Source organism: Pleurodeles waltl, chromosome 5, assembly GCF_031143425.1.
Source record: "Pleurodeles waltl isolate 20211129_DDA chromosome 5, aPleWal1.hap1.20221129, whole genome shotgun sequence".
NCBI classification, from domain to species: Eukaryota; Metazoa; Chordata; class Amphibia; order Caudata; family Salamandridae; genus Pleurodeles; species Pleurodeles waltl.
The window spans coordinates 1,308,255,451-1,308,279,918 of record NC_090444.1 but is presented as its reverse complement, the minus strand read 5'-3'; the positions used below and the strand labels follow the sequence as shown (position 1 = coordinate 1,308,279,918).

The window sequence follows — 24,468 nt, the reverse complement described above, 5'->3', positions numbered from 1 at the left end:
CAGACCCAGTGTTTATAACGCAACAGCTCACACCGGACTCAGTGGTTGTAGGGGCAGCAAGGAAAAGAGCGAACTCTCAATCGTCAGGGGATGCTCCACCACCTGACAAAGAAAGTCGAAAATTCAACGCAGCAGGCAAGCGAGTGGCATCACAAGCAGCCAATCATTGGCGAATTGCAAATTCGCAAGCCCTACTTGCACGCTCCGACAGGGCATACTGGGACGAGATGCAAGACATCATACAGCACTTGCCCAAGGAACACCAAAAACGTGCCCAGCAAGTAGTTGAAGAAGGACAGGCCCTATCTAACAATCCGATAAGGTCCGGATTAGACTCTGCAGATACAGCAGCACGGACTGTCAACATGGCTGTAACGATTCGCAGGCATGCATGGCTGCGCAGTTCTGGATTCAAACCAGAAATTCAACAAGCGATGCTAAATATGCCGTTTAACCAACATCAGTTGTTTGGGCCGGAAGTCGATACTGCCATCGAAAAAATGAAAAAAGACACGGACACGGCCAAAGCCCTGGGCGCGCTCTACTCCCCACAATTCAGAGGTACTTTTAGGAAACCACAATTTAGAGGGGGGGTTCGGCAACAAACATCTGAACCTTCCACCTCCCAAACAAAACCCACCTATCAATCACAATACCAAAGAGGGGGGTTTTGTGGTTCCTATAGAGGACAATTCCCAAGAGGAAGAGGGAAATTTCACCCCGCCAAACCAAGCCCTAGCAAGCAGTGACTTCAATGTCACAACACCCCAACACTTGTCACCAGTCGGGGGGAGGCTAACCAAATACTACCACAATTGGACACATTACCACAGACACATGGGTCCTATCAATTATCCAACATGGTTATTGCATAGAATTCACAAAATTCCCGCCAGATGTGCCACCAAAACCGCACAGACTCTCTCCGCAACACTTTGACCTATTACATATAGAGGTCCAAGCACTGTTACAAAAACAAGCAATAGAGCTAGTACCCAATCACCAAAAAGGAACAGGCGTTTACTCATTATATTTCCTCATTCCAAAAAAGGACAAAACGTTAAGGCCTATCTTAGATCTCAGAACACTAAATCTCTTCATCAAATCAGATCATTTCCACATGGTAACACTTCAAGACGTAGTTCCCTTACTAAAAAAAGGGGGAATACATGACAACACTGGATCTCAAGGATGCGTTTTTCCACATACCCATCCATCCTTCTCACAGGAAATATCTAAGGTTTGTAATTCAAGGCAAACATTATCAATTCAAAGTGCTACAGTTCGGGATAACAACAGCCCCCAGAGTATTTACAAAATGCCTAGCCATAGTAGCAGCTCACATAAGGAGACAGCACATGCATGTATTCCCATATTTGGACGACTGGCTAATAAAAGGCAACACTCATCAACAATGTCAATTCCACACGCAATACGTCATAGAAACTCTACACAAACTAGGGTTTTATATAAATTACCAAAAATCACATCTTCAACCATCCCAAATACAACAATATTTGGGAACAACACTCAACACACAAAGAGCAGTTGCCACTCCAAGTCCACAAAGAGTCCAATCGTTCCAAAATGCAATATCAAGCATACAACCAAACCAACACTACACGGTAAGGTTCGTAATGAAACTACTAGGAATGATGTCCTCATGCATAGCCATTGTCCCAAACTCAAGACTACACATGCGGCCCTTACAACAGTGCCTAGCAAAACAATGGACGCAAGCACAGGGTCAACTACAAGATCTAGTGTTGATAGACCGCCAAACACACTCTTCTCTTCAATGGTGGGACACTATAAATTTAAACAAAGGGCGGCCATTTCAAGACCCAGTGCCTCATGTCATTATCACAACAGATGCTTCCGTGGTAGGGTGGGGAGCACACCTCAACAATCACAGCATACAAGGTCAATGGGACAATCAACAAAAACTACTTCACATAAATCACTTGGAACTGCTAGCAGTATTTCTAGCATCAAAAGCGTTGCAACCACTAATAGCCCACAAACACATTCTTGTCAAAACAGACAATATGACAATAATGTACTATCTCAACAAACGGGGGGACACACTCGTCACAACTGTGTCTTTTAGCACGAAGAATTTGGCATTGGGCAATTCACAACAACATTCGCCTAATAGCACAATACATACCAGGCATTCAAAATCAGCTAGCCGACAATCTCAGTTGAGATCACCGCAAACTCATGAATGGGAAATACATCCCCAGATCCTACAGGATCACTTCCACCGCTGGGGGACACCAAACATAGATCTGTTCGCAACAAAAGAAAACGCAAAATGCCAAAACATCGTGTCCAGGTACCCACACCCTCAGTCCAACGGCAATGCTCTATGGATCAGCTGGTCAGGGATATTTGCTTACGCTTTCCCCCCTCTCCCGCTCATTCCTTATCTGGTCAACAAACTGAGTCAAAACAAACTCAAACTAATACTCATAGCTCCAACCTGGGCTCGCCAATCGTGGTACACAACACTGTCGGACTTATCAGTAGTACCCCATATCAAACTACCAAACAGACCAGATCTGTTGACACAACACAAACAACAGGTCAGACACCCAAATCCAGCATCGCTCAATCTAGCAATCTGGCTCCTGAAGTCTTAGAATTCAGACATTTAAACCTTTCACAAGAGTGTATGGAGGTCATTAAACAAGCGAGAAAACCTACAACAAGACATTGTTACGCAAACAAATGAAAAAGATTTGTTTGCTACTGTCAGACTAATCAAATTAAGCCACTAGATGCCTCCACACAAGATATTATAAATTATTTATTACACTTACAAAAGTCTAATCTAGCTTTCTCTTCCATTAAAATCCATCTCACTGCAATATCCGCCTATCTGCAGATTAAACATACAACATCGCTGTAGGAAATTGGCTCTGTATGCACTATTTCAAAGTAAGGAATAGTATGCACAGAGTCCAAGGGTTCCCCTTAGAGGTAAGATAGTGGCAAAAAGAGATAATACTAATGCTCTATTTTGTGGTAGTGTGGTCGAGCAGTAGGCTTATCAAAGGAGTAGTGTTAAGCATTTGTTGTACATACACACAGGCAATAAATGAGGAACACACACTCAGAGACAAATCCAGCCAATAGGTTTTGTTATAGAAAAATATCTTGTTCGATGGCATCTGTCGCTGTAGATACACATGTTCTGCATAGCTCGCCATCTGGTGTTGGGTCGGAGTGTTACAAGTTGTTTTTCTTCGAAGAAGTCTTTCGAGTCACGGGACCGAGTGACTCCTCCTTCTGTCTCCATTGCGCATGGGCGTCGACTCCAACTTCGATTGTTTTCTTTCCGCCATCGGGTTCGGACGTGTTCCTGTCGCTCCGAGTTTCTGAACGGAAAGTTAGTAAATATCGGAAGATTTTTGTCGGTATTGTTGCGTTCAGGATCGGCGTAGTTAGATTCAACACCGCATCGAAGATCGACGCGCTCCGGTGCCCTTTGGGGTAGTTTTCGATCCCCCGTCAGGGCCTGGTCGGCCCGACCGCGTGTCGAACAACGCCGATGGAACGGACCCCGTTCCGTTTTTGTCCCAAATGCCACAACAAATACCCGTATACAGACCAACATTTGGTCTGTAACCTGTGCCTGTCACCTGAGCACAGTGAGGAGACTTGCGAGGCCTGTCGCGAGTTCCGGTCCCGAAAGACACTCCGTGACCGTCGAGCCAGGAGACTTCAGATGGCGTCCACGCCGACAGCGCACCGAGAGTTCGAGGAACAAGAGGAAGAAGAAACCTTTTCGATCCACGAATCGGACTCCGAGGAATTCGACGATCAAAGAGCCGTGAGTAAGACGTCGAAAACAACACATAAGAAAAGTGACAAGGCCCAGGGGACGCCACTGCCACCAGGCCATGGCTCCACCCATAAATTCGGTGACCGACCATCGGCACCGAAAAAGGCCCAAACAGTGCCGAGATCGTCCGACTCCGGTCGAGACACCGGCACGCAGCCTTCTCGGGATCGAGAAAGTGCTGGGGAAAAGCAACGACACCGAGATAGCGGTGTAGAAACGGCTCGACGCCGAGACAGCGGCACCGACGAAGATAGACGCCGAGAGGTTTCGACTCCAAAAAAGAAAAAAGCCACCTCGGAGCCGAAAAAAGATACAGGCAGGGTTTTGGTGCCGAAACAACCCGTAACCGACCCAGGTCCAGGCTCTTATACAGAGGAGCAATCACTGTCCTCTCAGATGCGAAAGCATAGGTTTGAGGAAGAGCTGCAATCCACCGAAGTGGACCATACGCAAAAACGTATTTTCATACAGCAGGGAACAGGAAAAATAAGCACCCTTCCCCCTGTTAGGAGAAAAAGGAGACTGGAGTTTCAAACAGACCAGGCGCCACAAACAAAAATGGTGAAAAAGGTGACTCCGCCACCCTCTCCTCCACCTGTAATTAACGTCTCACCAGCGCAAGCTCCGTCACATTCCCCGGCTCACACCACCATGAGCCAAGGTGACCAGGATCAAGACGCTTGGGACTTATATGACGCCCCAGTGTCGGACAACAGTCCGGAGGCATATCCAACAAAGCCCTCACCACCAGAAGACAGCACAGCATATTCTCAAGTGGTGGCTAGAGCAGCACAATTCCACAACGTAAACCTCCACTCAGAACAAGTCGAGGATTACTTTTTATTCAACACCCTCTCCTCCACCCACAGCTCCTACCAAAGCCTGCCTATGCTGCCAGGTATGCTTCGGCACGCAAAGGAAATCTTCAAGGAGCCGGTCAAAAGTAGGGCAATAACGCCAAGGGTGGAAAAGAAATATAAGGCACCTCCTACAGACCCTGTTTTCATCACCACACAGCTGCCACCAGATTCCGTCGTAGTAGGAGCAGCTCGGAAAAGAGCCAACTCCCACACATCTGGGGATGCACCACCCCCAGATAAAGAGAGCCGCAAGTTCGATGCAGCTGGGAAAAGAGTCGCAGTACAAGCTGCAAACCAGTGGCGCATCGCTAACTCTCAAGCACTACTTGCGCGCTATGACAGAGCCCATTGGGATGAGATGCAACACCTCATCGAGCATCTACCCAAGGAACTACAAAAAAGGGCAAAGCAGGTGGTTGAGGAAGGACAGAACATATCAAATAACCAGATACGATCTTCTATGGACGCAGAAGACACAGCTGCAAGAACAATTAATACATCTGTGACCATTAGAAGGCACGCATGGCTAAGAACGTCTGGGTTCAAACCAGAGATACAGCAGGCAGTGCTCAATATGCCATTCAACGAAAAACAACTGTTCGGACCAGAAGTGGACACGGCAATCGAAAAACTTAAAAAAGACACTGACACTGCTAAAGCCATGGGCGCACTCTACTCCCCGCAGAGCAGAGGAACCTACAGCACCTTCCGCAAGACACCCTTTAGAGGGGGGTTTCGGGGTCAGGCCACACAAGCCAGCACCTCGCAGGCAACACCGTCCAGCTCCAGGGACAGTACAGGGGAGGCTTTCGGGGCCAATACAGAGGAGGGCAATTCCCTAGGAATAGAGGAAAATTTCAAAGCCCCAAAACCCCTACAACCAAGCAGTGACTCAGATGTCACTCACCCCCTCCACACAACACCAGTGGGGGGAAGAATATGTCATTATTACAAAGCATGGGAGGAAATAACTACAGACACTTGGGTCTTAGCAATTATCCAACATGGTTATTGCATAGAATTCCTACAATTCCCTCCAAACATACCACCAAAGGCACAGAATTTATCAAAACAACATTCCGAACTTCTGGAAATAGAAGTTCAAGCACTATTGCAAAAGAATGCAATCGAATTAGTACCAAACACACAAACAAACACAGAAATCTATTCACTGTACTTTTTAATACCAAAAAATGACAAAACACTGAGACCAATCCTAGACCTCAGAATACTAAACGCCTACATCAAATCAGACCACTTTCACATGGTCACGCTACAAGAGGTGTTACCATTGCTAAAACTACAGGACTACATGACAACCTTAGACCTCAAAGACGCGTATTTCCATATACCAATACATCAATCTCACAGAAAATACCTACGGTTCGTATTCAAAGGAATACATTACCAATTCAAAGTATTGCCTTTTGGTTTAACAACCGCACCAAGAGTCTTTACAAAATGTCTAGCAGTAGTGGCTGCACACATCAGAAGGCAGCAAATACATGTATTCCCGTATCTAGACGACTGGCTAATCAAAACCAATTCACTAACAAAGTGCTTACAACACACAAATCAAATCATACAAACCCTCTACAAACTAGGTTTCACCGTCAACTTTGCAACATCCAACATTTTGCCGTGCAAAGTACAACAATACCTGGGAGCCATAATAGACACAACAAAAGGAGTAGCCACTCCAAGTCCACAAAGAATTCAAAATTTCAACAAGATCATACAACGCATGTATCCAACACAAACAATACAAGCAAAGATGATATTACAACTCCTAGGCATGATGTCTTCATGCATAGCCATTGCCCCGAACGCAAGACTACACATGAGGCCCTTACAACAGTGCCTAGCATCACAATGGTCACTGTAGGAAGTTGGCTCTGTATGTGCTATTTCAAAGTAAGGAATAGCATGCACAGAGTCCAAGGGTTCCCCTTAGAGGTAAAATAGTGGTAAAAAGAGATAATACTAATGCTCTATTTTGTGGTAGTGTGGTCGAGCAGTAGGCTTATCCAAGGAGTAGTGTTAAGCATTTGTTGTACATACACATAGACAATAAATGAGGTACACACACTCAGAGACAAATCCAGCCAATAGGTTTTGTTATAGAAAAATATATTTTCTTAGTTTATTTTAAGAACCACAGGTTCAAATTTAACATGTAATATCTTGTTTGAAAGGTATTGCAGGTAAGTACATTAGGAACTTTGAATCATTTCAATTGCATGTATACTTTTCAAGTTATTGACAAATAGCTATTTCAAAAGTGGACACTTAGTGCAATTTTCACAGTTCCTGGGGGAGGTAAGTTTTTGTTAGTTTTACCAGGTAAGTAAGACACTTACAGGGTTCAGTTCTTGGTCCAAGGTAGCCCACCGTTGGGGGTTCAGAGCAACCCCAAAGTCACCACACCAGCAGCTCAGGGCCGGTCAGGTGCAGAGTTCAAAGTGGTGCCCAAAACGCATAGGCTAGAATGGAGAGAAGGGGGTGCCCCGGTTCCGGTCTGCTTGCAGGTAAGTACCCGCGTCTTCGGAGAACAGACCAGGGGGGTTTTGTAGGGCACTGGGGGGGACACAAGCCCACACAGAAATTTCACCCTCAGCAGCGCGGGGGCGGCCGGGTGCAGTGTAGAAACAAGCGTCGGGTTTGCAATGTTAGTCTATGAGAGATCAACGGATCTCTTCAGCGCTGCAGGCAGGCAAGGGGGGGCTTCCTCGGGGAAACCTCCACTTGGGCAAGGGAGAGGGACTCCTGGGGGTCACTTCTCCAGTGAAAGTCCGGTCCTTCAGGTCCTGGGGGCTGCGGGTGCAGGGTCTTTTCCAGGCGTCGGGACTTAGGTTTCAGAGAGTCGCGGTCAGGGGAAGCCTCGGGATTCCCTCTGCAGGCGGCGCTGTGGGGGCTCAGGGGGGACAGGTTTTGGTACTCACAGTCGGAGAGTAGTCCGGGGGTCCTCCCTGAGGTGTTGGTTCTCCACCAGCCGAGTCGGGGTCGCCGGGTGCAGTGTTGCAAGTCTCACGCTTCTTGCGGGGAGTTGCAGGGGTCTTTAAAGCTGCTCCTTGAAACAAAGTTGCAGTCTTTTTGGAGCAGGTCCGCTGTCCTCGGGAGTTTCTTGTCTTTTTCGAAGCAGGGCAGTCCTCAGAGGATTCAGAGGTCGCTGGTCCCTTGGAAGGCGTCGCTGGAGCAGAGTTCTTTGGAAGGCAGGAGACAGGCCGGTGAGTTTCTGGAGCCAAGGCAGTTGTCGTCTTCTGGTCTTCCTCTGCAGGGGTTTTCAGCTAGGCAGTCCTTCTTCTTGTAGTTTGCAGGAATCTAATTTTCTAGGGTTCAGGGTAGCCCTTAAATACTAAATTTAAGGGCGTGTTTAGGTCTGGGGGGTTAGTAGCCAATGGCTACTAGCCCTGAGGGTGGGTACACCCTCTTTGTGCCTCCTCCCAAGGGGAGGGGGTCACAATCCTAACCCTATTGGGGGAATCCTCCATCTGCAAGATGGAGGATTTCTAAAAGTTAGTCACTTCAGCTCAGGACACCTTAGGGGCTGTCCTGACTGGCCAGTGACTCCTCCTTGTTGCTTTCTTTGTTCCCTCCAGCCTTGCCGCCAAAAGTGGGGGCCGTGGCCGGAGGGGGCGGGCAACTCCACTAAGCTGGAGTGCCCTGCTGGGCTGTGACAAAGGGGTGAGCCTTTGAGGCTCACCGCCAGGTGTCACAGCTCCTGCCTGGGGGAGGTGTTAGCATCTCCACCCAGTACAGGCTTTGTTACTGGCCTCAGAGTGACAAAGGCACTCTCCCCATGGGGCCAGCAACATGTCTCTAGTGTGGCAGGCTGCTGGAACTAGTCAGCCTACACAGACAGTCGGTTAAGTTTCAGGGGGCACCTCTAAGGTGCCCTCCGGGGTGTATTTTGCAATAAAATGTACACTGGCATCAGTGTGCATTTATTGTGCTGAGAAGTTTGATACCAAACTTCCCAGTTTTCAGTGTAGCCATTATGGTGCTGTGGAGTTCGTGTTTGACAGACTCCCAGACCATATACTCTTATGGCTACCCTGCACTTACAATGTCTAAGGTTTTGTTTAGACACTGTAGGGGTACCATGCTCATGCACTGGTACCCTCACCTATGGTATAGTGCACCCTGCCTTAGGGCTGTAAGGCCTGCTAGAGGGGTGTCTTACCTATACTGCATAGGCAGTGAGAGGCTGGCATGGCACCCTGAGGGGAGTGCCATGTCGACTTACTCGTTTTGTTCTCACTAGCACACACAGGCTGGCAAGCAGTGTGTCTGTGCTGAGTGAGAGGTCTCCAGGGTGGCATAAGACATGCTGCAGCCCTTAGAGACCTTCCTTGGCATCAGGGCCCTTGGTACTAGAAGTACCAGTTACAAGGGACTTATATGGATGCCAGGGTCTGCCAATTGTGGATACAAAAGTACAGGTTAGGGAAAGAACACTGGTGCTGGGGCCTGGTTAGCAGGCCTCAGCACACTTTCAATTGTAAACATAGCATCAGCAAAGGCAAAAAGTCAGGTGGCAACCATGCCAAGGAGGCATTTCCTTACAGTCACAAGCACAGGGTCACCTTCTAGATCTGGTGTTGATAGACCGCCAAACTTACCTCTCGCTTCTATGGTGGAACAGTATAAATTTAAACAAAGGGCGGCCATTCCAAGACCCAGTGCCACAATACGTAATAACAACAGATGCTTCCATGACAGGGTGGGGAGCACACCTCGATCAACACAGCATACAAGGACAATGGAACGTACATCAAACAAAACTGCATATAAATCACCTAGAAATGCTAGCAGTTTTTCAAGCATTAAGGGCTTTCCAACCAATTATAACTCACAAATACATTCCTGTCAAAACAGACAATATGACAACAATGTATTATCTAAACAAACAGGGGGGGACACACTCAACGCAGTTGAGCCTTCTAGCACAGAAGATATGGCGATGGGCAATTCACAACCACATTCGCCTAATAGCGCAGTTTATTCCAGGGATCCAGAATCAACTTGCAGACAATCTCTCGAGATCACCAACAAGTCCACGAATGGGAAATTCACCCCCAAATTCTAAACACTTACTTCAGACTCTTGGGAACACCTCAAATAGACTTGTTTGCAACAAGAGAGAACGCAAAATGCCAAAACTTCGCATCCAGATACCCACACAGGCAGTCCCAAGGCAATGCCCTATGGATGAACTGGTCAGGGATATTTGCCTACGCTTTTCCTCCTCTCCCTCTCCTTCCTTATCTGGTAAACAAATTGAGTCAAAACAAACTCAAACTCATTTTAATAGCACCAACTTGGGCAAGGCAACCCTGGTACACAACACTGCTAGACCTGTCAGTAGTACCCCACATCAAATTGCCCAACAGGCCGGATCTGTTAACACAACACAACCAACAGATCAGACATCCAGATCCAGCATTGCTGAATCTAGCAATCTGGCTCCTGAAATCCTAGAATTCGGACACTTACAACTTACCCAAGAATGTATGGAAGTCATAAAGCAAGCCAGAAGGCCGTCCACTAGGCACTGCTATGCAAGTAAATGGAAGAGGTTTGTCTGCTACTGCCATCATAATCAGATCCAACCTTTACACGCAACTCCAAAGGATGTAGTGGGTTACTTGCTTCACTTAGAAAAATCTAACCTAGCCTTCTCTTCCATTAAAATACACCTTGCGGCAATATCTGCATACCTATTCAACTTCCCTATATAGGATACCAGTCATTAAAGCATTCATGGAAGGCCTTAAAAGAATTATACCACCAAGAACACCACCTGTTCCTTCATGGAACTTAAATGTTGTCTTAACAAGACTCATGGGTCCACCTTTTGAACCCATGCACTCTTGCGAAATACAGTTCCTAACCTGGAAGGTTGCATTTCTCATCGCCATTACATCTCTAAGAAGAGTAAGCGAAATTCAGGCGTTTACAATACAAGAACCTTTTATACAACTACACAAAAATAAGGTCGTCCTAAGGACTAATCCTAAATTTTTACCAAAGGTTATTTCACCGTTCCACCTAAATCAAACAGTGGAACTACCAGTGTTCTTCCCACAGCCAGATTCCGTAGCTGAGAGGGCACTACATACATTAGATGTCAAAAGAGCATTAATGTACTACATTGACAGAACGAAAAACATCAGAAAGACTAAACAACTATTTATTGCATTCCAAAAACCTCATGCAGGAAACCCAATATCAAAACAAGGTATAGCCAGATGGATAGTTAAATGCATCCAAATCTGCTACCTTAAAGCAAAACGACAACTGCCCATTACACCAAGGGCACACTCAACCAGAAAAAAAGGTGCTACCATGGCCTTTCTAGGAAACATCCCAATGCAAGAAATATGTAAGGCAGCCACATGGTCTACGCCACACACGTTCACCAAGCACTACTGTGTAGACGTGCTATCCGCACAGCAAGCCACAGTAGGTCAAGCCGTGTTAAGAACATTATTTCAAACCACTTCCATTCCTACAGGCTGAGCCACCGCTTTTGGGGAGATAACTGCTTACTAGTCTATGCAGAACATGTGTATCTACAGCGACAGATGCCATCGAACTGAAAATGTCACTTACCCAGTGTACATCTGTTCGTGGCATCAGTCGCTGGAGATTCACATGTGCCCACCCACCTCCCCGGGAGCCTGTAGCAGTTCGGATGTTGGCTTCAACTTTGTACATTTGTATATATATTATTTTAACCTTAAATAGGTACATACTTAGTCACTCCATTGCATGGGCACTATTACTACAACACAACTCCTACCTCACCCTCTGCGGGGAAAACAATCGAAGATGGAGTCGAAGCCCATGCGCAATGGAGACAGAAGGAGGAGTCACTCGGTCCCGTGACTCGAAAGACTTCTTCGAAGAAAAACAACTTGTAACACTCCGACCTAACACCAGATGGCGAGCTATGCAGAACATGTGAATCTCCAGCGACTGATGCCACGAACAGATGTACACTGGGTAAGTGACATTTTCATTCTTAGTTTATTTTTAAGAACCACAGGTTCAAATTCTACATGTAATATCTCATTTGAAAGGTATTGCAGGTAAGTACTTTAGGAACTTTGAATCATTACATTAGCATGTATACTTTTCACATAAAACACAATAAGCTGTTTTAAAAGTGGACACAGTGCAATTTTCACAGTTCCTGGGGGAGGTAAGTTTTTGTTAGTTTTGTCAGGTAAGTAAATCACTTACAAGTCTCAGGTTTGGGTCCAAGGTAGCCCACCGTTGGGGGTTCAGAGCAACCCCAAAGTTATCACACCAGCAGCTCAGGGCCGGTCAGGTGCAAAGGCAAAAGAGGTGCCCAAAACACATAGGCTTCAATGGAGAGAAGGGGGTGCCCCGGTTCCAGTCTGCCAGCAGGTAAGTACCCGCGTCTTCGGAGGGCAGACCAGGGGGGTTTTGTAGGGCACCGGGGGGGACACAAGTCAACACAAAAAGTACACCCTCAGCAGCGCGGGGGCGGCCGGGTGCAGTGTGCAAACACGCGTTGGGTTTACAATGGTTTTCAATGAGAGATCAAGGGATCTCTTCAGCGTTGCAGGCAGGCAAGAGGGGGGCTCCTCGGGGTAGCCACCACCTGGGCAAGGGAGAGGGCCTCCTGGGGGTCACTCCTGCACCGGAGTTCCGTTCCTTTAGGTGCTGGGGGCTGCGGGTGCAGTGTCTTTTCCAGCCGTCGGGAAATGGAGTTCAGGCAGTCGCGGTCAGGGGGAGCCTCGGGATTCCCTCTGCAGGCGTCGCTGTGGGGGCTCAGGGGGGACAGCTTTGGTTACTCACGGTCTCGGAGTCGCCGGAGGGTCCTCCCTGAGGTGTTTGTTCTCCACCAGTCGAGTCGGGGTCGCCAGGTGCAATGGTGCAAGTCTCACGCTTCTTGCGGGGAGTTGCAGGGTTCTTTAAGTCTGCTCCTTGAAACAAAGTTGCAGTTCTTTTGGAGCAGTGCCGCTGTCCTCGGGAGTTTCTTGTCTTTCTTGAAGTCGGGCAGTCCTCAGAGGATTCAGGGGTCGCTGGTCCCTTGGAAAGCGTCGCTGGAGCAGGTTTCTTTGGAAGGCAGGAGACAGGCCGGTAAGTCTGGGGCCAAAGCAGTTGGTGTCTTCTGTTCTTCCTCTGCAGGGGTTTTTCAGCTCAGCAGTCTTCTTCTTCTTGTAGTTTCAGGAATCTAAATTCTTAGGTTCAGGGGAGCCCTTAAATACTAAATTTAAGGGCGTGTTTAGGTCTGGGGGGTTAGTAGCCAATGTCTACTAGCCCTGAGGGTGGGTACACCCTCTTTGTGCCTCCTCCCAAGGGGAGGGGGTCACATTCCTATCCCTATTGGGGGAATCCTCCTTCTACAAGATGGAGGATTTCTAAAAGTCAGAGTCACCTCAGCTCAGGACACCTTAGGGGCTGTCCTGACTGGCCAGTGACTCCTCCTTGTTTTTCTTATTATCTCTCCTGGACTTGCCGCCAAAAGTGGGGGCTGTTTCCAGGGGGCGGGCATCTCCACTAGCTGGAGTGCCCTGGGGCATTGTAACACGAAGCTTGAGCCTTTGAAGCTCACTGCTAGGTGTTACAGTTCTTGCAGGGGGGAGGTGTGAAGCACCTTCACCCAGAGCAGGCTTTGTTTCTGTCCTCAGAGAGCACAAAGGCTCTCACCGCATGAGGTCAGACACTCGTCTCTCAGCAGCAGGCTGGCACAGACCAGTCAGTCCTGCACTGAACAATTGGGTAAAATACAGGGGGTATCTCTAAGATGCCCTCTGTGTGCATTTTTTAATAAATCCAACAATGGCATCAGTGTGGGTTTATTATTCTGAGAAGTTTGATACTAAACTTCCCAGTATTCAGTGTAGCCATTATGGAGCTGTGGAGTTCGTTATTGACAGACTCCCAGACCATTTACTCTTATGACTACCCTGCACTTACAATGTCTAAGGTTTTGCTTAGACACTGTAGGGGCATAGTGCTCATGCACTGGTGCCCTCACCTATGGTATAGTGCACCCTGCCTTAGGGCTGTAAGGCCTACTAGAGGGGTGACTTATCTATACTGCATAGGCAGTGTGAGGTTGGCATGGCACCCTGAGGGGAGTGCCATGTCGACTTACTCGTTTTGTTCTCATCAGCACACACAAGCTGGCAAGCATTGTGTCTGTGCTGAGTGAGGGGTCCCCAGGGTGGCATAAGATATGCTGCAGCCCTTAGAGACCTTCCCTGGCATCAGGGCCCTTGGTACCAGGGGTACCAGTTACAAGGGACTTACCTGGATGCCAGGGTGTGCCAATTGTGGAGACAATGGTACATTTTAGGTGAAAGAACACTGGTGCTGGGGCCTGGTTAGCAGGGTCCCAGCACACTTCTCAGTCAAGTCAGCATCAGTATCAGGCAAAAAGTGGGGGGTAACTGCAACAGGGAGCCATTTCTTTACAATCGCTTTTTAGAATCCCAGTTATTAAAGAATTTATGGAAGGACTAAAAAGAATCATACCCCCAAGGACACCACCAGTACCTTTGTGGAACCTTAATATTGTATTAACACGACTCATGGGCCCACCATTCAAACCCATGCATTCTTGCCAAATCCAATTTCTCACTTGGAAAGTAGCCTTTCTAATAGCCATCACATCACTTAGAAGAGTAAGTGAAATACAAGCATTTACTATTCAAGAACCCTTTTTACAAATACATAAACATAAAGTGGTTCTCCGTACAAATCCAAAATTCTTACCAAAGGTCATATCACCATTCCATCTAAACCAAACTGTGGAACTCCCAGTCTTCTTTCCACAACCAGACTCAGTAGCTGAAAGGGTCTTGCATACATTAGACATAAAAAGAGCACTAATATATTACATTGACAGAACTAAACAATTTTGTAAAACAAAACAATTGTTCGTAGCTTTCCAAAAACCGCACGCAGATAACCCTATATCCAAACAAGGCATTGCCAGATGGATAGTTAAATGCATTCAGACCTGTTGCCTTAAAACTAAAAGAGAATTACCCATTACACCAAGGGCACATTCCACTAGAAAGAAAGGCGCCACAATGGCTTTTCTTGGAAATATACCAATGACAGAAATTTGTAAGGCAGCCACCTGGTCTACATCTCATACATTTACTAAGCATTACTGTGTAGACGTGTTAGCAACACAACAAGCCACAGTAGGACAGGCTGTATTAAGAACAATATTTCAGACATCTTTAACTCCTACAGGCTAACCACCGCTTTTGGGGAGATTACTGCTTTGTAGTCTATGCACAGCATGTGTATCTGCAGCTACACATGCCATCGAACAGAAAATGTCACTTTCCCAGTGTACATCTGTTCGTGGCATGAGACGCTGCAGACTCACATGCGCCCTCCCACCTCCCTGGGAGCCTGTAGCCGTTTTTTAGTAGCATGAAAATTGTAAATATGTAAATAAATATTATTTTAATACACACTATGTACATACATTACTACTCCATTGCATGGGTGTAAGGAAATGCCTCCTTGGCATGGTTACCCCCTGACTTTTTGCCTTTGCTGATGCTATGTTTTGATTTGAAAGTGTGCTGAGGCCTGCTATCCAGGCCCCAACACCAGTGTTCTTTCCCTAACCTGTACTTTTGTTTTCACAATTGGCACACCCTGGCATCCAGGTAAGTCCCTTGTAACTGGTACCCCTGGTACCAAGGGCCCTGATGCCAGGGAAGGTCTCTAAGGGCTGCAGCATATCTTATGCCACCCTGGGGACCCCTCACTCAGCACAGACACACTGCTTGCCAGCTTGTGTGTGCTGGGGAGGACAAAACAAGTAAGTCGACATGGCACTCCCCTCAGGGTGCCATGCCAACCTCACACTGCCTATGCAGTATAGATAAGTCACCCCTCTAGCAGGCCTTACAGCCCTAAGGCAGGGTGCACTATACCATAGGTGAGGGCACCCGTGCATGAGCACTGTGCCCCTACAGTGTCTAAGCAAAACCTTAGACATTGTAAGTGCAGGGTAGCCATAAGAGTATATGGTCTGGGAGTCTGTCAAACACGAACTCCACAGCACCATAATGGCTACACTGAAAACTGGGAAGTTTGGTATCAAACTTATCAGCACAATAAATGCACACTGATGCCAGTGCACATTTTATTGTAACATACACCCCAGAGGGCACCTTAGAGGTGCCCCCTGAAACCTTAACCAACTACCCGTGTAGGCTGACTGGTTTTAGCAGCCTGCCGCACTCGAGACATGTTGCTGGCCACATGGGGAGAGTGCCTTTGTCACTCTGTGGCTAGTAACAAAGCCTGTACTGGGTGGAGATGCTTATCACCTCCCCCTTGCAGGAGCTGTAACACCTAGCGGTGAGCCTCAAAGGCTCACCCCCTTTGTTACAGCACCACAGGGCATTCCAGCTAGTGGAGTTGCCTGCCCCCTCCGGCCACGGCCCCACTTTTGGCGGCAAGGCCGGAGGAGATAATGAGAAAAACAAGGAGGAGCCACTGACCAGTCAGGACAGCCCCTAAGGCAACCTGAGCTGAAGTGACTCTGACCTTTAGGAATCCTCCATCTTGCAGATGGAGGATCCCCCCAATAGGGATAGGAATGCGACCCCCTCCCCTTGGGAGGAGGCACAAAGAGGGTGTAGCCACCCTCGGGGCTAGTAGCCATTGGCTACTGCCCTCCCTGACCTAAACACACCCCTAAATTCTGTATTTAGGGGCTCCCCTGAACCTAGGAACTCAGATTCTTGCAACCTAAGAAGAGGAGGACTGCTAAGCTGAAAAACCCTGCAGAGAAGACGGAGACACCAGCTGCTTTGGCCCCAGCTCTACCGGCCTGTCTCCCCCCTTCTGAAGACACTGCTCCAGCGACGCTTTCCCCAGGGACCAACGACCTCTGAATCCTCAGAGGACTGCCCTGCTCTAGAAGGACCAAGAAACTCCCGAGGACAGTGGCCCTGTTCACCCAAGACTGCAACTTTGTTTCCAAAGAAGCAACTTTAAAACAACTGCGTTTCCTGCCGGAAGTGTGAGACTTGCTACTCTGCACCCGACGCCCCCGGCTCGACTTGTAGAGAAACAACACTTCAGGGAGGACTCCCCGGCGACTATGAGACTGTGAGTAGCCAGAGTTGCCCCCCCTGAGCCCCCACAGCGACGCCTGCAGAGGGAATCCCGAGGCTCCCCCTGACCGCGACTGCCTGCTTCCCAGATCCCGACGCCTGGTAAAGACTCTGCACCCGCAGCCCCCAGGACCTGAAAGATCGGAACTCCAGTGCAGGAGTGACCCCCAGGAGGCCCTCTCCCTTGCCCAGGTGGTGGCTACCCCGAGGAGCCCCCCCCCTTGCCTGCCTGCATCGCTGAAGAGACCCCTTGGTCTCCCATTGATTTACATTGGAAACCCGACGCGTATTTGCACACTGCACCCGGCCGCCCCGTGGTGCTGAGGGTGTACTTTCTGTGCTAACTTGTGTCCCCCCCCCCCCCCCCCCCCCCCCCCGGTGCCCTACAAAACCCCCCTGGTCTGCCCTCCGAAGACACGGGTACTTACCTGCTGGCAGACTGGAACCGGGGCACTCCCTTCTCCATTGAAGCCTATGCGTTTTGGGCACCACTTTGAACTCTGCACCTGACCGCCCTGAGCTGCTGGTGTGGTAACTTTGGGGTTGCTCTGAACCCCCAACGGTGGGCTACCTTGGACCCAAACTTGAACCCCTTAGGTGGTTTACTTACCTACAAAAACTAACAAATACTTACCTCCCCCAGGAACTGTTGAAAATTGCACTGTCTAGTTTTAAAAATAGCTATATGTGATTTATTTGAAAAGTATATATGCTATTGTGATTATTCAAAGTTCCTAAAGTACTTACCTGCAATACCTTTCATTTGAAGTATTACATGTAAAATTTGAACCTGTGGTTCTTAAAATAAACTAAGAAAATATATTTTTCTATACAAAAACCTATTGGCCTGGAATTGTCTCTGAGTGTGTGTTCCTCATTTATTTCCTGTGTGTGTACAACAAATGCTTAACACTACTCCTTTGATAAGCCTACTGCTCGACCACACTACCACAAAATAGAGCATTAGTATTATCTCTTTTGCCACTATCTTACCTCTAAGGGGAACCCTTGGTCTCTGTGCATACTATTCCTTACTTTGAAATAGTGCATACAGAGCCAACTTCCTACAATGGGCACCTCTAGTACACTCACAACTCCTACCCCACCCTTTGCGGGGAAAACAATCTAAGATGGAGTCGACACCCATGCGCAGTGGAGCCGAAAGGGAGGAGTCACTCGGTCCCTTGACTCGAAAAGACTTCGAAGAAAAACAACTTGTAACACTCTGGACCCAACACTAGATGGCAGGAACAGTGCACAGCATGTGAATCTGCAGCGTCTCATGCCACAAACAGATGTACACTGGGTAAGTGACATTTTCCTTATTGTTTGTATATGGGTTTTATATGGTGCCTAAAAAACCTGAGATTTCCCCCAGCCAACCTAGCACTAACAGTACATAGACTAATTCATATACAGGTCAGTTAAGGCTTGACTGCCACCAAACCTTTTTGGAGAGTTTTATTGACAGTCTCATTTAATAAGGATGCGCACAAGGGCCATCCACCCCATACCACAGCACCTGTTTAAACCGATAGCCGTATCTGCATTTTCTTTTAATTTCGGCTGTTAGTTAACCCATCAGCAAATTTGCAGCTCCTGTAGGAAGACTAAATTGTACATAACAATAGCCATGTAATTCTCTATCCTGTCTTACCAGCTTTGTTTTTAAACACCTGCAGTTCTCTGTGGGAGGATGTGAAAGGCCAGAATTAACATTTTGTTTAGATCTAAGCTGCTAAGGACCAATAAAGGCCTACTTGTTAACTATCCTGTATGCTGATCTCCAGTACATCCTGACTATTATAAGCACCAATTATAGTTTTTTTCGTTTGATATTTGCTCGGGCTTAAATTTTTCCCTTTGCCTATTTATTTGTTTTGCAGACAAGTTTTTCTAAGGGCAGTTTAACAATGGATTATGACGGGTTTGGACTGGGACAAAAAATAAGCCCAGTCACCTAAAAACAAAAAAAAAAGTGACCCACACTAGCGAAGCATATTCTTAACAAAGTGGTAATATATATGAAATAAAAGGTAAAACCGGCCCTCCTGGTCATAAAACCAACACAAAATTGCTTTAAAAAAAAAAGACCCATATCCTGATCTGTCAGACCAGCCCATCAGGCACTAAAGTGTCTGATAGCCATATAGGGCAGTCCGACCCTGGATGACATTAAATTAGTCCCTAGTGTTGAGGTTTTTAAGGGTATTCCTATGTGGGGTGCACATTATGTTAACGTTTGTCCAGACAATCCATTTGCTCTAAGTGTTTGGCAATATGGAGTGCATTCTGTGTTTGTGCTAGAGCTCCAAATTATGGATAACCCATGGTGTCCGGAAAACAGTATTTTCTAATCAGTGCCAAGTAACTTAAAGTTAATACTACCAATATTGATTTTGCTTTCTAAAAACAAATTGTATTTGAACTTCTTTTCTTTAGATGTTGTTCACAAAAATGGTGTTAACAGAAATTCTTTTAGATGTCACAAATGAAGAAATTTATACAGTAGCTAAGGAGGCGCATCGTAAAGCAACAAAAGGTATGCCTTTCTTTGCTTCTGTATTTTCTGCTTAACCATGCATGCCAGTATTGCCTAACACACACAAACACATACAATATCCACATTAGGACATACCATAATTTTTGCTTCATAATGTTTGTGGCTTTTAAATGTACTTTAGTCATTAGAGTGCACTGTGGGGAAAAAAAGCAAGTGACTGGCTTTGTTGTTTGCTCCCTTTTCACTTGGTTATGCTATTTCATGGAATGGCTTTTGAGAATATTTATGTACATTGTAAACTGCAAAGGTGAGAAAGAGGGACTATTATCTTGTTCCCTGTTAAATGTTGTTCTATTCGACTGGAGTCCTGCTTCAAAAGTGAACTCCTGCTATATTTAAAATCATAATCTGGTCTACCTTTCAAATTGGTTCACTGAAAATTCTGCATTGAAATTAACGTTTCTACTGTGAAAGAATTGTTTTTTAATCTGAATATACTATATAAGTATTAAGCTCTGTTTAATGACTATTTTCACTGTATGTGATCTTTTCTAATGTTTCTTCTCTCCCCCAAGATAGCAGCAGTAGTAATAGATTTAAACATTGCCATAGTATCTCATGCCTGTGAAATCGTGGCTATTTTTGTTAACATGTTGTTCCTGTTGTTGATGTGATACAAAGCTCCTGCAAGGCAGCTGGCACAGTCCAGTGCACTGGCTTCCCTATCTGGACTCGGTAAGTAGGTTATGCATTTTTTGGAGGGGTAGAGGGCTAACTAAGTTGATTTATTAAATTATCCAGTGTGATACTCTCTTTACAGCTGTAATAGACCATTTGCTCTGAATACCTGTAGTTAAGGTCTGCAAATTTTGTTTTAGTAAGGTACAGCAAGTTTTTATGAGGTTACCACAAACGCTAACGCCTGCAAAGCTAGTGTCTATATATGCATATTTATCCTCTCACTAGATTTGCTTAAAAATATCTGTCTGATATTTACCATGAAGAGCCAGAACAGGTCTTTGTATTATTTTAATGCGAGCTGAGGCTATATGAAACAAAAAACATTAAACAAATGTTTATGTTGACCCCCAGTATGGTTTATATTTCTCGTGTGATATTTGCATTGTGGATTTCAGGTGCCAAAAATATTTCCTGCAGTGAGGCATGTTGTTTGTAAACAAAATCTAGCAGTTATTTTTCTGCTTTAGTGAAGATAAATAGACGATCAACTTTTTTGTAGATATGAAGACAAGGAAGTAACTGTGGTTCGTTTAGTTAACCTTTAGATACCTGTGCTTTCTCATATATTTTATGCCGTATGCTTACATATTTAGTTGGTTTATTCATTGATGTCCCTTATATTTTTAAATCAAATTTATACAAAATAAAGTACATCTACCCGATTCGTTAAAAGTGAAAGGGACGTTTTCCAATGATCCAAAGTTAAGGTAAACTTACAACTGTTGAAACCTCGTCATTATTGTTAGAGCAAAGAAGTAGTTATGTATTGCACATCTACACATCTTGAAATATGAATATTCACTGGCTCAGCCCTTATTACTCTTCCACGGCCAGCAGCTAATGTTGAGCAGTTTTATGAGTCTCTAACAACTATGTTTTAAGCTATTGGCTCTGACTCCGAAGACTATTCAGGAAGCCTATTCCAGCGCTTTATTCTCAGTGTAAAGGTTTTTCAACATTCTGCCTAATTATTTTAGCCTTCTTGGGTGCCCCTTTGTCCTCTGCATTATGTGAAAGAGTAAATCTGGCTAATCTTGTTACTACCAGTTTGCATAGAATCAGTAATAAACTTGTACATAATACTTCTAAAGTCACTTGTATAATCTTCAGTTCCTCCTAAGTAAGCATATGTTGTCTGTTTTATGTCTTCTTGTGCTTGCCAGTCTTGTGTATTTGAGCATCTGTTAATGGGTCCATACAAAATAGACTGCCAGTTTACACAGGAGCTAAGATGTCACATATTTATATAAATAAAGCATTATGTATTTCACCAGATTTCAAACATATGCTTTTAAAAAGGAACAGGTGTTGTAAATTTAAATAGAGTATATTCCTTTGTGTTTTATAAAATGTTAAATAGGAAAATATGGTGCCTCGGGATAAATTGGGCTTTATGCACACAGGTGGATTGGGTGATTATGGCTCAGCTGAGAGTGAAGAGGAGAGGAGTGAGAGAGGCTCTGAATCCTCCGATACTGATGATGAACAACTGCGATACAGAATCAGGCAAAAGCAGGAAGCATTTAAGAGAAAAGAAAGAGATCAATATTTGCTGGAAAAACAGATGGAAGGTAAATATACACACTTCAGTTACATATTTATTTATAAAATAGATGCTTTATGCCTCATCTGTCAGTTTAATAATGAAAAGGCAATAGTTTTACTAGTCACGTTGTTCTGCTCTGTATCATAGGGTAGCTAACAATTTGGGAACACTATGTTTAATTACATATGTTTTCACAAACCCTGTTATCAATCAAGCTATATTGCTTTATCTCAGTCTCTTTATCTGAAACAGTTCTAAATATTTCTCACTGTCTTTCTAAATGTTGTGAATATTCCTGATGCTTTGTAAATCTCCCTAAACATAGTTCTGTAAATCCGGGGGCTAAAGCTTAGTATTTAAAGTATGGGTATGCTATTTGTAGGATCCTCAGAGCTGCAGTATGCGATCTGATGATAGCCATTGCTGTATTGTGTGGTCTCAATCCTCACTCATATTTGTAGGTAGTGTGGCTGGTAGGATAAGCTCAGTAATATGACCTGTAGCAGAAGGTATGTCATGTGGTCTAGACTTCAGTTTGAGAATTCAATAAATGTGACCCTGGACTTTGAAAGATATGCCAGTGTGTCTTAAGTTATTGAACTTTGGTTGCTGAGTGGGCTATTCCTTCGCTGGTCAGATGTTTCTTGCTGAAACAGTGTGTTCGATGGCATCTGTCGCTGTAGATACACATGTTGTGCATAGCCCGCCATCTGGTGTTGGGTCGGAGTGTTACAAGTTGTTTTTCTTCGAAGAAGTCTTTCGAGTCACGGGACCGAGGGACTCCTCCTCTTTGTCTCCATTGCGCATGGGCGTCGACTCCATCTTCGATTGTTTTCTTTCCGCCATCGGGTTCGGACGTGTTCCTTTCGCTCCGGGTTTCGGAACGGAAAGTTAGCTCAAAATCTGAAAATTACGTCGGTATTGTTGCGTTCGGGATCGGGTTAGATAGCATCGACATCGCATCGATACGATAACATCTCCGTTGCCCTTCGGGGTAGTTTTCGATCCCCCGTCGGGGCCTGGTCGGCCCGACCGCGTGTGACATCAACGCTGATGGAACGGACCCCGTTCCGTTTCTGTCCTAAATGCCACAACAAATACCCATATACAGATCAACATTCGGTCTGTAACCTGTGCCTGTCGCCCGAGCACAGGGAAGAAACTTGTGCGGCCTGTTGTGCGTTTCGGTCCCGAAAAACGCTCCGTGACCGCCGAGCCAGAAGACTGCAAATGGTGTCCACGCCGACAGGACACCGAGATTTCGAGGAACAAGAAGAAGTAGAAGCCTTCTCGATCCATGAATCGGACTCGGACGAATTCGACGACCATGAAACAGTGAGTAAGACGTCGAAGATAGCACATAAGAAAACTGACAAGGCCCAGGGGACGCCACTGCCATCAGGCCATGGCTCAACCCATAAACTCGGTGACCGACCATCGGCACCGAAGAAGGCCAAAATAGTGCCGAGATCGTCCGACTCGGGTCGAGACACAGGCACCCAGCCATCTCGGGACTGAGATAGTGCTGCCGGCAAAGATCGACGCCGAGATAGCGGAGCCGAAGCTGCTCGACGCAGAGACAGCGGCACCGAGGAAGATCGACGCCGAGAGGGGTCGACTCCGAAAAAGAGGCAAGTCGCCTCGGAGCCGAAAAAGAGCGTGGACATGGTTTCGGTGCCAAAACGACCCGCAACCGAGCCAACTACCAGTTCCTATTCAGAGGAACAATCACTGTCCTCTCAAATGCGAAAGCATAGATTCGAAGAGGAATTACAATCCACCGAGGTGGACCACACTCAAAAAAGGATTTTTATACAGAGTGGAACAGGGAAAATAAGCACCCTTCCCCCTATTAGGAGGAAGAGGAGACTGGAATTCCAACAAGAACAAACACCACAAACAAAACTGGTGAAGAAGGTAACTCCGCCACCCTCTCCTCCACCTGTGGCTCCCATTTCACCGGCACAGACTCCGTCACATTCATCGGCTCACACCACCTTAAGCCAAGGTGACCAGGACCAAGATGCTTGGGACTTATACGACGCCCCAGTGTCGGACAGCAGTCCTGAGGCGTATCCTACAAAGCCCTCACCACCAGAAGACAGCACAGCATATTCACAAGTGGTGGCTAGAGCAGGAGAGTTCCACAACGTGTCTCTACACTCGGAGCCTGTCGAAGATGACTTCCTCTTCAACACCCTCTCTTCCACACATAGCACCTACCAAAGCCTGCCTATGCTCCCAGGAATGCTAAGGCACGCAAAGGACATATTCAAAGAGCCTGTCAAAAGTAGGGTAATAACACCGAGGGTGGAAAAAAAATATAAAGCACCTCCCACAGACCCAGCTTTCATCACCTCACAACTGCCACCAGATTCGGTTGTGGTAGGGACGGCTCGCAAGAGAGCAAACTCCCACACATCGGGCGATGCACCACCCCCAGATAAGGAGAGCCGAAAGTTCGATGCAGCCGGTAAAAGGGTCGCAGTACAGGCTGCAAACCAGGGGCGCATCGCAAACTCTCAAGCGCTCCTAGCGCGATATGATAGAGCCCACTGGGATGAGATGCAACACCTCATTGAGCATCTACCCACAGAACTACAAAAGAGGGCGAAACAAGTGGTTGAGGAGGGCCAAAACATCTCCAATAACCAGATACGCTCCTCTATGGACGCAGCGGACACAGCAGCAAGAACGGTTAACACGGCAGTAACCATCCGAAGGCACGCGTGGCTACGAACATCTGGTTTTAAACCAGAGATACAGCAGGCGGTGCTCAATATGCCATTCAATGAGCAACGATTGTTCGGACCTGAAGTGGACACGGCAATTGA

General features: G+C 46.4%; 1 protein-coding gene across 2 annotated transcripts in view; it reads left to right on the top strand.

Moving 5' to 3' along the window:
• Positions 1-24,468, top strand: part of PNISR (PNN interacting serine and arginine rich protein) — a 242,349-nt gene that overhangs the window by 167,869 nt on the left and 50,012 nt on the right. For both annotated transcript variants that reach the window (XM_069235540.1, XM_069235539.1), the window contains exons 8-10: positions 19,287-19,386; positions 20,029-20,082; positions 21,492-21,659. In XM_069235540.1, coding sequence (XP_069091641.1) covers positions 19,287-19,386; positions 20,029-20,082; positions 21,492-21,659 — 322 coding nt within the window. The remainder of the gene's footprint in view (positions 1-19,286; positions 19,387-20,028; positions 20,083-21,491; positions 21,660-24,468) is intronic.